The 14914-nt window shown below is 46.8% G+C and overlaps 2 protein-coding genes across 3 annotated transcripts; both read right to left on the reverse strand.

Moving 5' to 3' along the window:
• Window positions 1–1143: 1143 nt before the first annotated feature.
• On the reverse strand, window positions 1144–3980 carry LOC123137934 (monodehydroascorbate reductase 1, peroxisomal). Its single transcript, XM_044557830.1, has 7 exons — window positions 3412–3980; window positions 3240–3291; window positions 3047–3127; window positions 2805–2923; window positions 2434–2653; window positions 2164–2279; window positions 1144–2028 (listed from the first exon to the last, which is right to left on the reverse strand). Exons 1-7 carry the CDS (start codon window positions 3535–3537, stop codon window positions 1249–1251), a joined length of 1494 nt encoding a protein of 497 aa, XP_044413765.1. The 5' UTR covers window positions 3538–3980; the 3' UTR covers window positions 1144–1248.
• A 91-nt stretch (window positions 3981–4071) lies between these two features.
• On the reverse strand, window positions 4072–8367 carry LOC101290625 (monodehydroascorbate reductase 2, peroxisomal). Of its 2 annotated transcripts, none has more exons than XM_044557829.1 (7): window positions 8063–8367; window positions 7277–7328; window positions 6846–6926; window positions 6402–6520; window positions 6087–6306; window positions 5842–5960; window positions 4072–4961 (listed from the first exon to the last, which is right to left on the reverse strand). In XM_044557829.1, the coding sequence occupies exons 1-7, from the start codon at window positions 8183–8185 to the stop codon at window positions 4245–4247; spliced, it is 1431 nt and encodes a 476-aa protein (XP_044413764.1). In that variant the 5' UTR covers window positions 8186–8367; the 3' UTR covers window positions 4072–4244. The 2 variants fall into 2 exon arrangements, with proteins under 2 accessions (XP_044413764.1, XP_044413763.1); XM_044557828.1 differs by having other exon boundaries at window positions 7277–7493; window positions 8063–8362.
• Window positions 8368–14914: the final 6547 nt, after the last annotated feature.

Genomic DNA, 14914 nt, shown 5'->3' on the forward strand with positions numbered 1-14914 from the left:
GTGGAAGACAACAACGTGCTCTTCTTCGATGCACTCAGGAGCGACTGCCTCCCACATGTTCCGGCGGCCGGTGGCTTGCATGACCAATGGTGCGGAAGACTGAGACCTGTGTGGAGAGGAGGACTGGAGAGAAACCGGCAGGGCTGCGTGTCATCGTGCTCTACTCCAGCGAGCATGTTCTTGAAATCTTGCGGCGAAGTTGGCTTTGTTCAGTTGTTCTGCATGTGGTGCAGTCGACCCTAGGGTCATACGGTTTTGTTCCGGTTGGATCCTATAAAATAGGGTCTAGTATATTATACATGTACACGTACACATATATGTATGTAATTGTAATCTGATTATCTATATATTGAAACGTGGGGCTGGATGTCAACCACCCACGCAAAACCAACCCTTCTTTTAACTGACCCTACATGTTTTGTGAGCCACCAGGTTACCCTTCTGATAACAATACACATGTGCGGTCCAACCAGTCAAACCGAACCAGACCATCTTCCGAGGAGTCGGGCAAACATTGTTGTAGTAGAGAGTCGGTAATTCGTCATACTAAGACCCATACATGAACATCAACCAGAACAATAACCGTTGTTGATAAAGGGAAGCATAGATTGGAAAGATCTAAGCACACGAAAGAAGATTGGATTCAATAAGATCCACTGAAGACCAACACGTCGGAGACACTCCTCGACACATCTTCAACGACGTTAGATGCACCATCAAGACAAAAATTCAGATGTGGGAGCTATTATTCCTACTAGGTGAGACATCACCGATGCCACACATCCTCAACCAAGACACTGAACCAAATAAATACCGAAGTCTTCCACACCACCACGACTCAAAGACCATCAAAGATGGGGTGGACCGACAGTGGTGCCGACGGAAGGAGGGGAAAACCTAATCATCTAGGGGTCCTAGGAGGAGAAAACAGTTTAGGGTCGATTGAAAAAGTCTCCGACACTCTTCGGATATACTCCATCCGTCCGAAAATACTTGTCATCACAATGAATAAAAGGGGATGTATCTAGATGTATTTCAATTTTAGATACATCCTTTTTTTGTCCATTTTGATGACAAGTATTTTTGGACGGAGGGAGTAGTTAATTCCAAACGGAATGAAAAAAAAAATCATCCAACTGCAACTTCATCGTTTTGTTATGTCATATGAACGATATGAGAATTCGTTTGAATAATTGTACATTTTTAAAGGTAGTCCTTTCGTTTAACTGGATTGTGGATACATCATCATCATAACTTTGGGCCGGAGAAATCACGTTTCACCACGTACGGCGCCATCCAGCCGTACCAGTACGCGAACGCCGCGATGGACACCGCCGCAGCGACCCCGACCGTGGCGTGCCGCGCATAGGTAGGCCTGTCGCCGGCGGCGAGCCCACCACGACGCACCCCCTTCCGGCGGCTCTCCTCATCGGCGAACTCGAGGCCGCAGCTCTCGAGTTCGGCGGCCACGTCCGCGATCGCCGCCCCGCGGCGCACGGCGCTCGCCATCGCCTCGTTCTCCTCCCGGCTCCCCCCTTCGATGAAGGCCCCGGCGACGCGGCCTCGGCTGACCCAGCACGCGCCGAACTTTGGCTTTCCGGCGGCCCCGGACGGCGAGAAGTCCCCGAAGTGGACGGCTTCTCCGGTGTTGTCGCCGTAGAACTGCCAGGACAGGGCGAAGACCCTGGAGTAGAAGTACGGCAGGTAGCCGAAGGGTTTCCCCTCCTCCGCGGCGCCGCCGGATGGCTCCAGGATCGCCTCGATGGCCCGCCGCGCTGTCCTGCGCGCGCAGTCGACGTGCTCGAACCGGCGCACGTCGCCGCCCAGGAGCGCGACGGGGAACGCGGCCACGTCGCCCAAGGCGTACACGGCGGCGTCGCTCGTCTGCATCCGCCCGTTCACCTTGATCCCGCCCCTCTCCATGGCCAGCTGGCCGTCGAAGAGGCCGGTGTTGGCGCGAGCGCCGATGCCGACGACCACCATATCCGCGGGAAGGCGCCTGCCGTCTCGCAGGATCGTCGCAGCCACCTGCGCATGCAAAATCGTTACTGGACGCTGAGTTCAGTTCAGTTTACACCCTACCAGCAGCCCGAGTGTAGCTGATCCACAAATTCCCCTGCAAAAAGTTTGATCTACTCCTACATATGATGGCAAGGAGCTGACCTTCCCATCTGAGACCTCCAAGGATTTAACCGCAGTTCCTTTGACGAAAACAACCCCTTTTGCAGCGTAGTACTTCTCGTAAAATTCAGCAATCTTCGGTGTAAAAAGACGACCCACTGCACAGCACAAATCGCACGCAGCTCACATTCAGATCATGGTGAAAATACAATGGGGTGAGTACTCTCTTAGCGTCCTAACAGTATCGACGTAGAAAATTCAGAGTTCCAATCGAGCTTCAGATAAGTTACTAGCATGCCACAGACAACTTACTGCAGTGTTTTCCCGGAAAGACCATGGTGACCTTGATCTCATTGGCAACCAAAGCCGCCGCGCACTCCATTCCTATGTAACCACCACCGATGACAACGGCGTTTCCGCCATGGCATGATCTCATCGCCCCCACCATTTTATCGGCATCCTCGAGGCTGCGCAGGTAGCACACGTTGGCCGCATCCGAACCGCGAACCCCAAATTCCTCCAGCTCCGAGGCCTACATACATATATGTCAAGAACCAAATATTCTAGATCGATCTTGGACGCTTGGTTCGGAATTTTCCCAAGCAAACACGCAGGGTATTGGAGAGTGCTTAGTTTGAATGTAACAGAGGTATGGGCACAAATATAGATAGATGTTTACGTACCCGGGCACCTGTTGCTACGATGAGGGTTTTGTAGCTGATGGTCTCCCCGGTGTCCGTGAGCAGCGTCTTCTGCCGGACATCGGCGGAGATCACCCTCGTCGCAAGAACAAGTTCGATGCCTGGTCAGGCAGCAGAGACGCATGATCAGTTATGCTGAACAGGACCTAGATAACGAGATCGACCGGACTAGTACTAGATCAAATGGAAGTGCAGATATATAGAAGCATTATATACATACATACCGTGATCTTTGTACCATTTTTCCGTGAGCACCTCATCATTAGCACCAGCGCAGGTATGAAACGCTGGGAGACGAGCAGCGCCTGCGAATAGCAGAGTGGTTTTTGTTATTCCCCCGGGGAAATAGCAGAGTGATTAAAAATAACGACCGGGGATCGGAAGAGATACAGAGAGAGAAGATGGACATGCGGGTACCTTGTGGGAGCAGATAGCCCTTGCTCAGTGCAGGGCGTTCGTAAGGAGCGACCTGCCAATCCAAGAGTGGCAGCTCAATAAAGGATGAACACGCGCAGCCGTTCATCGACGTACTCTGTATGAAATGAACTTGACAGAATTGTTAAAGCTACAGAAGGGAGATGATATGTACGGCCTCGTCGGAGATGATGCAGAACTCGCCGGGGGAGGAGCCGGCGCGGCGGCGGACGAACTCGAGCGCCGCGTAGCCCGCGGCCACGCCGCCGCCCAGGATCACGTACGCGAACGCGCGGCCCATTTCTGCTCCGCGCTATATATATTATCTTTAACTTCTATATCAATCAGCAGCAAAGCTATCTCGGTATCTGCCTGGTTCGTAGCTGCTCGCCATGGACCAGTGGACGGCCGTGCTTAAGTAGCCCAGGTAGCTTGTTCTTGACTTGCGAGGAGGAGATCGAGTGGGGACATGGCGGGAAACAAATGCCTTGCCCTTGCTCTTCCTCACACTCCTACCATGGCCCATGGGACCACTGGCCACTGCCATCTTCTTTGCCCTTGCAACCAAGGAAAATGTCGCAGAGAATTCTTCTCGGTGAAGGCAAGGTGCGCTTTCTGCTCTGCTCTTCGGGTGCGTTTTGGCTGCCACGACAGCGTAATGAGAGTTGCAGCAGCGTGCCGCCGGCGTACTAGCATTTGGTCAGATGGCCATGGGCTTGCAACTTGCAGGCGTTCTCAGCCATCGTTGCAGAAACTGGACATGGTTCAAAGACATCAGCAGCCCAGCAACTGCGAAGAAATTTATGGATTTCATCAGGTGGGAAAAGGATGGCTCTCCAGATTTCGTAACATCATTTCATTCCATTTAACAATATACGATGGTATTTCTATACTTGTTTACAGTATGAGACAAAATTACACTTTCGTACAGGTTTTTATACAGGATTCCCTCCGAGTAACCGTAAGCAATGGCACACACAGACCTTCCTCCTCCGTCCTTCCATCAGCTCACCACCTGCGGCGCTTCCTGCCGTACCAATAACCGAATGCGGAGATCGACACTGCCGCAACAACCCCCGCCGTCGCATACCACACGAAAGTGGGCTTCTCGCCGAGGGTAACCCCGCTGTCAGGCACGTCTTTCTTGCTTTCCTGGATGGCAAACGCCAGGCCTTGTCTTTCAAGTTCAGGCATGTCTAAGACCTTGGTTTTACGCCGGACAACCATCGATAACGCCTCGTAGTCGTCTCGGTTCCCACCTTCCAGGAACGCACCCGTGATCTGGCCCTTACTGACCCAGTATGCGCCGAACCTCGGGCTGTTGCTCGTGAAGTCGCCGTAGTGAATTACTTCTCCGACATTGTCTCCGTAGAACTGCCAGGACAGTGTGAAGACTCTGGAGTAGAAGAATGGCAGGTAATCGACGTCCCTGGTTTTGGAAGGCTCCAGGATGGCCGCGACAGCATGCCTGGCGGTTCTACGAGCCGAGTCAACATGCTCAAGCCGTCGGATATCACCGTCAAAGAGCTTGATAGGGAACGCGGCAACATCACCGACAGCATACACGGAGCTGTCGCTGGTTTGCATTTGCCCGTTTACCTTTATGCCGCCTTTCTCCATCAGCAGCTGACCTTCAAAAAGGCTGGTATTTGCACGGATCCCAATACCAACTACTACCATATCAGCAGGAAGGTGGTTACCATCTCTTAAGATTACCGAAGTCACCTGTAAATATACAGTAACCCTCTTACTTTGACAGTCATTGTCAGCAAATAAAGGAAGTCGCTTAAGTAACGCTAGACTATTCAAACTAGATGGGCATGGAGTGTATACTTCAAAAAATAGAGCTAATAGTCACTAGACGATTCGAACTGGACAGACATGGAGAATACACTTTAAATAGTACAGCTAATAGTGGTTGGCATTGATTGGTCTCAAAACACCATATTCAATAATAAAATAGCAGGAATTGTTGAACCTTGTTAGGGTCAACATGCTCATTGTTGACAAAGCATGCTGTTGAAAAACCAAGCCATTTTTCTCTCCAAGAATGCACTATCTCTAATCATATAGGGCTTCCCTTAAGAAAAGGGTGTTCAAAGGGCATCCAGTTCCTGTATCAAATATTCTTCTTTCCCACTGGGTACTCAGGTTCAAATACCTAATCCTTTTATTTTGTTTACTTGCTTCAATACGACTCTCAGAACACAAGTTTTCATCGAAGTATGACAAGAGATGATAAACTAGATACGGAATTACCACTAGATGTACATCGGTTTCCAAGCTATATGTCAATATTGAACAGGGCCTACACAATGATACAGAAGATACAAGCAACTCTCCCCTAAATGGTCAAATCCCAGTTAGTTCTTTGCCTAGAAATTGACCAGGATTCTCTTCAATTGCTACTGAGATTGCTTTTAGGTGAATGAATGAATATGACTGTGATTTCAACAGCTACCCCATACTCCCAAGCCAAGAACCTCTATCAGCCACCGGATATGACTGCCAGGAAAAGTAATTCTGAACCTTGAGTCTTTTTAACACAGTGTAGAGTTACTAGCCACCAACTGCAAAGTACACCCAGTTTGGAATAGAAACTCACCTTCCCTGTTGAGTCTTTTTCAAAGGATGTAAGCACAGTTCCTTTGGTAAAAGTAACTCCTTTCAAAGTGTAGTAGCTTTCATAATAGTCTGCAATTTTTTCTGTAAATAGCCGACCCACTGCAGAAAAACAAATCAAGGTCATATACAGATCAGCAAAATGGGTCTTTACAGCATATCATGGGAGCCCTAAATCCTAAGATAACAAGTCAAACAAAAAATCAAGGGACAAAACATATTACTTACTGCAGTGTTTTTCAGGGAAGACCATGGTTACTTTTATCTTGTTAGTAACCAATGCTGCTGCACATTCCATTCCTATGTAGCCACCACCGATGACAACAGCATTTCCACCAGAACATGAGCTCATCGCATTCACTAATTTATCTGCGTCTTCAAGATTGCGCAAATAACATATGTTTGCAGCATCTGAACCGCTTATTCCAAACTCTTCCAGCTTCAAAGCCTATGTCATGTACAGAGACAGACAAAAATGAATCAAATATATAATAATTGAAAATGAGACAAGATAGACTTCAAGAAGTATAAATAAGTCCATACCCGAGCACCTGTTGCAATTATAAGTGTCTTATAGCTGATAGTTTCTCCAGTGGCTGTAAGCAATGTCTTCCGTCTCACATCAGCAGATATCACTCTTGTTCCAAGAACAAGTTCAATACCTACTCGCATAAAGTTAGTACATATGTCGTGCCGATGTAGGCATACACATTACAGACAATAACAACTGGATCATAAAACTATTTTTATTGAATCGAAGAACCAATAAAAATACCATATATTTTAGCAGATCTTTTTTTCGAGGATATCTGTGTCGTGGCTTTAGTTCAAATTTGAACAAATTTGAACTAACGCCACGAAGCTTATTTTGGGACAACGGGAGTATGGTGTTTACCAGGAACTCTAATGAACTATCTCATTTCGCAATATGCATACATGCGATGAAAATTAGAACGAAGTGGAAAACCAAAAGCTAAACAAACCTACCTTGTTCCTTGTACCATTTAGTCGTCAGTAACTCATCATTAGCTCCAACACAAGTATGGAATTTTGGAAGACGAGAAGGATCTGTAAATTTCACAGGAATTAAAAACAGTTAGCAAGACTAACAGGCTGCGCATCAAATGCAGGGAGACAGGATACATTAGCAAATACCATGGTAAGAAAACAATGTGAAACATAGTGTTAACAGTAGCATGATGAATTAATCACACTATTTTGAAAGTGTGAAACTGTCTATCAATGTGTCATAAAACTACCTTTCTAGGATGTAGCTATAATCATTTTTTAGTGAAAGAAGGGAGGTAATATTTCAAAATTTTAAAACAGTGAAATTAATCACAATTGATATTATATATAAGAGGTAAGGTGGAATGCTAGGTGGGTTATTGATACTTTTAAGTGTGTGAGAAATGTACCTTCTGGGAGTAAATAGCCTTTGCTTAATGCAGGGCGTTCATAAGGAGCGACCTGGCAAGATACGAAAGAGATCATCAAGAGAAATACACGTTCAATGATAGAATCACAGGGCATGAACTGAGTGATAATTGTTCCACAAGCAAAAAACAACAACATATCATCCCTGTTTGTTTTTAATTCCCCCGCCCCCCCTGGTTTGCCACCACCTTTTGACATCTTCCATGGAAAAACAAAATCAACTATGTCAAATCACCATATGGACTATTGCTCATTACAGCTGAATCTTAAGATCACACAGAGAAATTTGGCATTCCTTTCTTGCTCCTTGAAGGGAAATTCCTACAAACTAGGCACAAAATGCATAGTTGGAACATACATGATTCCTTAGAGGTCAGACAGAGGATCAAAACTAACCCATTTTCCCCCATTGCTACCTCAGTCGCCATTTTTCAGTTACCGAACTGCAGTGCAGGCTACTATGTGTGTCCCTAAATAGCACCCTGCTAGGGTCGTGACAAAATTATCCAGGCAAATCAAGGCTCTAATAAGCCATACATCGTCTCGAAGGCAACAAAACGTAAGCATTCCTGGCTTGTCGGCTGAAGCAACCACAAATAAATCCTTCCTAATACAGTTGGAAGCGCAAGAAACCCACCAATCCGAAGCACCGGTGGCGCCGTCCTATCCACTGACGGACAACTACGACTCGATTACAGAGGGAGTTCTGAAGCTGACAAAATACTACAGGAGGGGACCGAACTCGGGACGGGGAAGGGAGCGCTCACGGCCTCTTCGGAGATGATGCAGAGCTCGCCGCGGGAGTAGCCGCCGCGGCGGGCGAACTCGAGCGCCGCGTAGCCCGCGGCCACGCCGCCGCCAAGGACGACGTACACGAACGCGCGCCCCATCCTGCCTGCGTCTACTGGGCTGCTTCTCCTCCTCCTCGGTCCCTAGATGCGGGCCATGGCGCGGCCTCTCTGCTCCGCTTGTGGCGAGTCAGTGTGTAGGGGGGGTTGGGGATGACGAAATGACGTCCACCTGCGTTGCGTCTCCACCTCACCCCACCGCTGCGGGGCCCAGTGGGTCCGCTCTGTGTGTGTGTCGTGTTATCTTCCCCTCGCGTTCAAGCAAAGATGGATGGGCTTCCATTAATGTGGAGCGTGGAATTTCCTGGTGTTTGTTTTAAAAGTTTTCGTGTGGATTGAGAATTTCTGGAAGGAAAATGTAGGAGCAACTATTCATTTTTTTGAGACGGTGGGAGCAACTGCTTTCTCCGTCTCTGTGTACAGGGCATCTGTGTACAGGGCATGCGCGTAGTTCTAGATTATCGATTTGACTAGCCAAATATGCGTTCTATTTTATTAAAAGTATATCATTGGATTCTCAGGAAGATGTAGTTTCTAAACATATATTTTTCATCATATATAATACAAATTTAGCTAGTTAAATTGTTGACCTAGAACTACATGCATGCCTTATAAACTAAGACAGAGGGAGTAGTTGACGGATACCCTTCGGGGATTCCCAGCGGACATCATAGGAAGCGCCTAACGCACCATGTGTCATTTGCTTGACGCTCTGGCGGAAGAAAGTTTTTTAATCGGGCTTGCTGAAACTCAATTGACTGAGACTTAACAAAGTCTCAGTCGACCTTGCAGCATTTTGTCCCATCATTTGCATTATTTTTTTCTGCCGGTTGCAGCATCCGTCTTGCTGGTTGTAGCATGTCGTTCCTCGTCGATTGTAGCACTTCCTCCCACCGGTTCCAACATTCTCCTTTTACGATTGTAGCATTTTTAGTCAAAATGGTTGTAGCATATGTTGTTGTTGTTTGCGGTACTGTCACAACATTTTTTGTTGCTGTTTGCAGCATCCAGCCATGCCGCTTGCAGCACCGTAACTACGCTGACTTCACTTGACTGAGTTCTAGTCACACCTTTTTTTTATTTTCTACATGCATTTTTATTTTTGATTTTGTTTGGTTGTTTAGGTTTCTAAAAAAATCTTTTTGTTTTGTTTTCCCCGCGTGTGGCTTCCTCATGAATAGTGTTGTGCTTCCTAAAAAATTGAAAATGTATAGTTGGCTTCTCAAAAAAATAAAAATAAAATAACAGTTTTGCTTCCGCGAGAAGCTCAACTAGCGGTGATTCTTGTAAAGTGAAAAGCACAGTTGTGGTTCCTGAAAAGTGAAAAGCAGCTTTACGATAAATTGTGCTTCGCAAGTTGGTGCTTCCTGAAAAGCGAAAACACATGTTTCTTAAAAAAAAGTGAAAAAATATATCTGTGCTTCTTGGTGTTTTTTCGGTTTTCATTTTTATGTTTTTGGTTTTTCCTCGGTATCTGTTTTGGTTTTTTATTTCTAGGCTTTCCGGGAATAAAAGCTCGTCCAAACCTATTCTCAACCATCGTCGCGACCTCTCGAAGCCGGTCCTCCATGTCCTCGACTTGGATCTCCGGCAGCGGAACTGCAAAAGACAGTACAAGGAGCCCGTTACGACATCTGGAGGCCTCCGAAGTCATCTTACACTCAAGACAAAAAGATAGAACACATACCTTTGGCAACGGCCTCCAGGCCGCGGCACTGTTGTGCCTCAGCAAGCCAAGTAGCACTCTCCACGCCGTCCCTCCGGAGTAGGGCAATCTAATGTTTGGCCTCCTAGGCCGCCTTAGCCTGCTCTGATGCCTTCTTCTTCGCGCGTCCAAGTCACGCTGAATGATACGTCTCCAACGTATCTATAATTTATGAAGTATTCATGCAGTTATATTATCATTCTTGAATGTTTTACAATCATTTTATAGCAACTTTATATCATTTTTTTGGGACTAACCTATTGACCCAGTGCCCAGTGCTAGTTGTTGTTTTTTTGCTTGTTTTTACATCGCAGGAAATCAATATCAAACGGAGTCCAAACACTGCGAAACTTTTTGTGGATTTTTTATCGACCAGAAGACATCTAGTGGGCCAGAGAAGCACCTAGGGAGGGGGTGCCCCGAGGGGGGCACAACCCACTAGGGCGCGCCTGGAGGCCCAGGCGTGCCCAGGTGGGTTGTGCCCACCTCGGTGGCCTCCCGCATCGCTCTTCGCCCTATAAATTCTCAAATATTCCAAAAACCCTCGGGGTAACCCTAGATCAGAAGTTCCGCCGCCGCAAGACTCTGTAGCCACGAGAAACCAATCTAGACCTTGTTCCGGCACTCCGCCGGAGGGAGGAATAATCACCGGTGGCCATCTTCATCATCCCGATGGCCACCACGATGAGGAGGGAGTAGTCCACCTTCAGGGCTGAGGGTTGAAGGAAATATGCCCTAGAGGCAATAATAAAGTTATTATTTATTTCCTTATATCATGATAAATGTTTATTATTCATGCTAGAATTGTATTAACCGGAAACATAATACATGTGTGAATACATAGACAAACATAGTGTCACTAGTATGCCTCTACTTGACTAGCTCGTTGATCAAAGATGGTTGTGTTTCCTAGCCATAGACATGAGTTGTCATTTGATTAACGGGATCACATCATTAGGAGAATGATGTGATTGACTTGACCCATTCCGTTAGCTTAGCACTTGATCGTTTAGTATGTTGCTATTGCTTTCTTCATGACTTATACATGTTCCAATGACTATGAGATTATGCAACTGCCGTTTACCGGAGGAACATTTTGTGTGCTACCAAACATCACAACATAACTGGGTGATTATAAAGGAGCTCTACAGGTGTCTCCAAAGGTACATGTTGAGTTGGCATATTTCGAGATTAGGATTTGTCACTCCGATTGTCGGAGAGGTATCTCTGGGCCCTCTTGGTAATGCACATGACTATAAGCCTTGCAAGCAATGTAGCTAATGAGTTAGTTGCAGGATGATGCATTACGTAACGAGTAAAGAGACTTGCCGATAACGAGATTGAACTAGGTATTGAGATACCGACGATCGAATCTCGGGCAAGTAACATACCGATGACAAAGGGAACAATGTATGTAGTTATGCGGTTTGACCGATAAAGATCTTCGTAGAATATGTGGGAACCAATATGAGCATCCAGGTTCCGCTATCGGTTATTGATAGGAAACGAGTCTCGGTCATGTCTACATAGTTCTCGAACCCGTAGGGTCCGCACGCTTAAAGTTCGGTGACGATCGGTATTATGAGTTTTTGTATTTTGATGTACCGAAGGTAGTTCGGAGTCCTGGATGTGATCATGGACATGACGAGGAGTCTCGAAATGGTCGAGACATAAAGATCGATATATTGGATGACTATGTTCGGACACTGGAAGTGTTTCGGGAGGTTTCGGACATATACCGGAGTACCGGGAGGGGTCACCGGACCCCCCGTGGGGTTTAGTGGGCCTAATGGGCCCTAGTGGAGAAGAGGAGGGGTGGCCAGGGCAGGCTGCGCCCCCCTCTCCCTCTATTCCGAATAGGACAAGGAGGGGGGCGGCGCCCCTGTTGGGGAACGTAGCAATAATTCAAAATTTTCTATGCATCACCAAGATCAATCTATGGAGATTCTAGCAACAAGAGAGGGAGAGGATGAGTGTATCTTCATACCCTTGAAGATCGTGATGCGGAAGGGTTACAAGAACACGGTTGGTGGAGTCGTACATGCAGCGATTCAGATCGCGGTCGATTCTGATCTAAGCGCCGGACGGACGGCGCCTCCGCGTTCAACACGTGTACAGCCCGGGGACGTCTCCTCCTTCTTGATCTAGCAAGGGGAGAGGAGAAGTTGAGAGAAAACTCTAGCAGCACGACGGCGTGGTGGCGATGGAGCTCGTGGTTCTCCGGCAGGGCTTCGCCAAGCACTACGGAGGAGGAGGTGTTGGAGGAGGGAGGGGCTGCGCCAGGGGAAGGGTGCGGCTGCCCTCTCTCTCCCTCACTATATATAGGGGGAAGGGGGTGGAGGAGGTGCCCTAGGGTTCCCTAGGGGATGGGTGGCGGCCACAGGGGAAACCCTAGATGGGTTTGGGCGCCCCCACCCCTAGGAAACTTGCCCCCAAGCCAGGAGGGGCGGCTTCCCTAGGGGAGGCGCCCCCACCTCTCCATGTTACGTGAGAGGGGTTGGAAGGGGCGCACAACCCCATAGTGGGCTGGTGTGCCCCCTTCCCTTGGCCCATAAGGCCCCCCAACGCTTGCCGGGGCCTCCGAAACACCGTTCGGTCACGCTGGTCGTCACCCGGTACTCCCAGAACAATTCCGGACTCCAATACCCTTCGTCCAATATATTAATCTTCACCTCCGGACCATTCCGGAACTCCTCGTGACGTCCGAGATCACATCCGGGACTCCGAACTACCTTCGGTAACCACATACTATTTCCCATAACAACTCTAGCGTCACCAAACCTTAAGTGTGTAGACCCTACGGGTTCGGGAACCATGCAGACATGACCGAGGCGTTCTCCGGCCAATAACCAACAGGGGGATCTGGATACCCATGTTGACTCCCACATGTTCCACGATGATCTCATCGGATGAACCACGATGTCGGGGATTCAATCAATCCCGTATATAATTCCCTTTGTCTATCGGTATGTTACTTGCCCGAGATTCGATCGTCGGTATCCCAATACCTCGCTCAATCTCGTTACCGGCAAGTCACTTTACTCGTTCCGTGATGCATGATTCCGTGACTAACTACTTAGTCACATTGAGCTCATTATGATGATGCATTACCGAGTGGGCCCAGAGATACCTCTCCGTCATACGGAGTGACAAATCCCAATCTTGATTCGTGCCAACCCAACAGACACTTTCGGAGATACCTGTAGTGCACCTTTATAGGCACCCAGTTACGTTGTGACGTTTGGTACACCCAAAGCATTCCTACGGTATCCGGGAGCTGCACAATCTCATGGTCTAAGGAAATGATACTTGACATTTAGAAAAGCTCTTAGCAAACGAACTACACAATCTTGTGCTATGAGGATTGGGTCTTGTCCATCACATCATTCTCCTAATGATGTGATCCTGTTATCAATGAAATCCAATGTCCATGGTCAGGAAACCATAACCATCTATTGATCAACGAGCTAGTCAACTAGAGGCTCACTAGGGACATGTTGTGGTCTATGTATTCACACATGTATTATGGTTTCTAGTTAATACAATTATAGCATGAACAATAGACAATTATCATGAACAAGAAAATATAATAATAACCATTTTATTATTGCCTCTAGGGTATATTTCCAACAGTCTCCCACTTGCACTAGAGTCAATAATCTAGTTCACATCACTATGTGATTGCAATGAATTCAACTCCCATGGGGTTTGATCATGTCTCACTTGTGAGAGAGGTTATTAATCAACGGGTCTGAACCTTTCAGATCTGTGTGTGCTTTACCAATCTCTATGTCATCTTCTAGATGCAGCTATCACGCGCTACTTGGAGCTGTTCCAAATAACTGCTCTACTATACGAATCCGGTTCACTACTTAGAGTCATCCGGATTAGTGTCAAAGTTTGCATCGGCGTAACCCTTTACGATGAACTCTTTTACCACCTCCATAATCGAGAAAATTCCTTAGTCCACTAGTTACTAAGGATAACCTTGACCGTTGTCATGTGATCCATTCCTGGATCACATTTGTACCCCTTGACTGACTCATGGCAAGGCACACTTCAGGTGCGGTACACAGCATAGCATACTGTAGAGCCTACGTCTAAAGCATAGGGGACGACCTTCGTCCTTTCTATCTCTTCTGCTGTGGTCAGGTCTTGAGTCTTACTCAATACTCACACCTTATAACACAGCCAAGAACTCCTTCTTTGCCGATCTATTTTGAACTCCTTCAAAATCTTGTCACGGTATGTGTTCATTTGAAAGTACTATTAAGCGTTTTTTATCTATCCTTGTAGATCTTGATGCTCGATGTTCAAGTAGCTTAATCCAGGTTTTCCATTGAAAACCACTTTTCAAATAACCCTATATGCTTTCCAGAAATTCTACATCATTTCCGATCAACAATATGTCAACAACATATACTCATCAGAAATTCTATAGTGTTCCCACTCACTTCTTTGGAAATACAAGTTCCTCATAAACTTTGTATAAACCAAAAATCTTTGATCATCTCATCAAAGCGTATATTCCAACTCCAGGATGCTTACTCCAGTCCTTAGAAGGATTGCTGGAGCTTTGCATACTTGTTAGCATCTTTCAGGATTGTCAAAACCTTCTGGTGTATCACATACAACCTTTACTCAAGAAAATCGTCGAGGAAACAATGTTTTGACATCCTATCTGCAAGATTTCATAAATAATGCAGTAACTGCTAATATAATTCCAACAGACTCTTAGCATTGCTACGAGTGAGAAAGTCTCATCGTAGTCAACTCCTTGAACTTGTCAGAGAACATCTTAACGACAAGTCAAGCTTTCTTAATGGTGACACTTACCATCATTGTCCGTCTTCCTTCTAAAATCCATCTGTACCCAACAGCCTTACGACCATCAAGTAGTTCTTCCAAAGTCTATACTTTGTTTTCATACATGGATCCTTTCTCGGATTTTATGGCCTCGAGCCATTCGTTGGAATCTGGGCCCACCATCGCTTCTCCATAGCTCGTAGGTTCGTTGTTGTCTAGCAACATGACCTTCAACACAGGATTACATACCACTCTGAAGT

Source organism: Triticum aestivum, chromosome 6B (assembly GCF_018294505.1).
Source record: "Triticum aestivum cultivar Chinese Spring chromosome 6B, IWGSC CS RefSeq v2.1, whole genome shotgun sequence".
In the NCBI taxonomy this organism is placed as follows: domain Eukaryota; kingdom Viridiplantae; phylum Streptophyta; class Magnoliopsida; order Poales; family Poaceae; genus Triticum; species Triticum aestivum.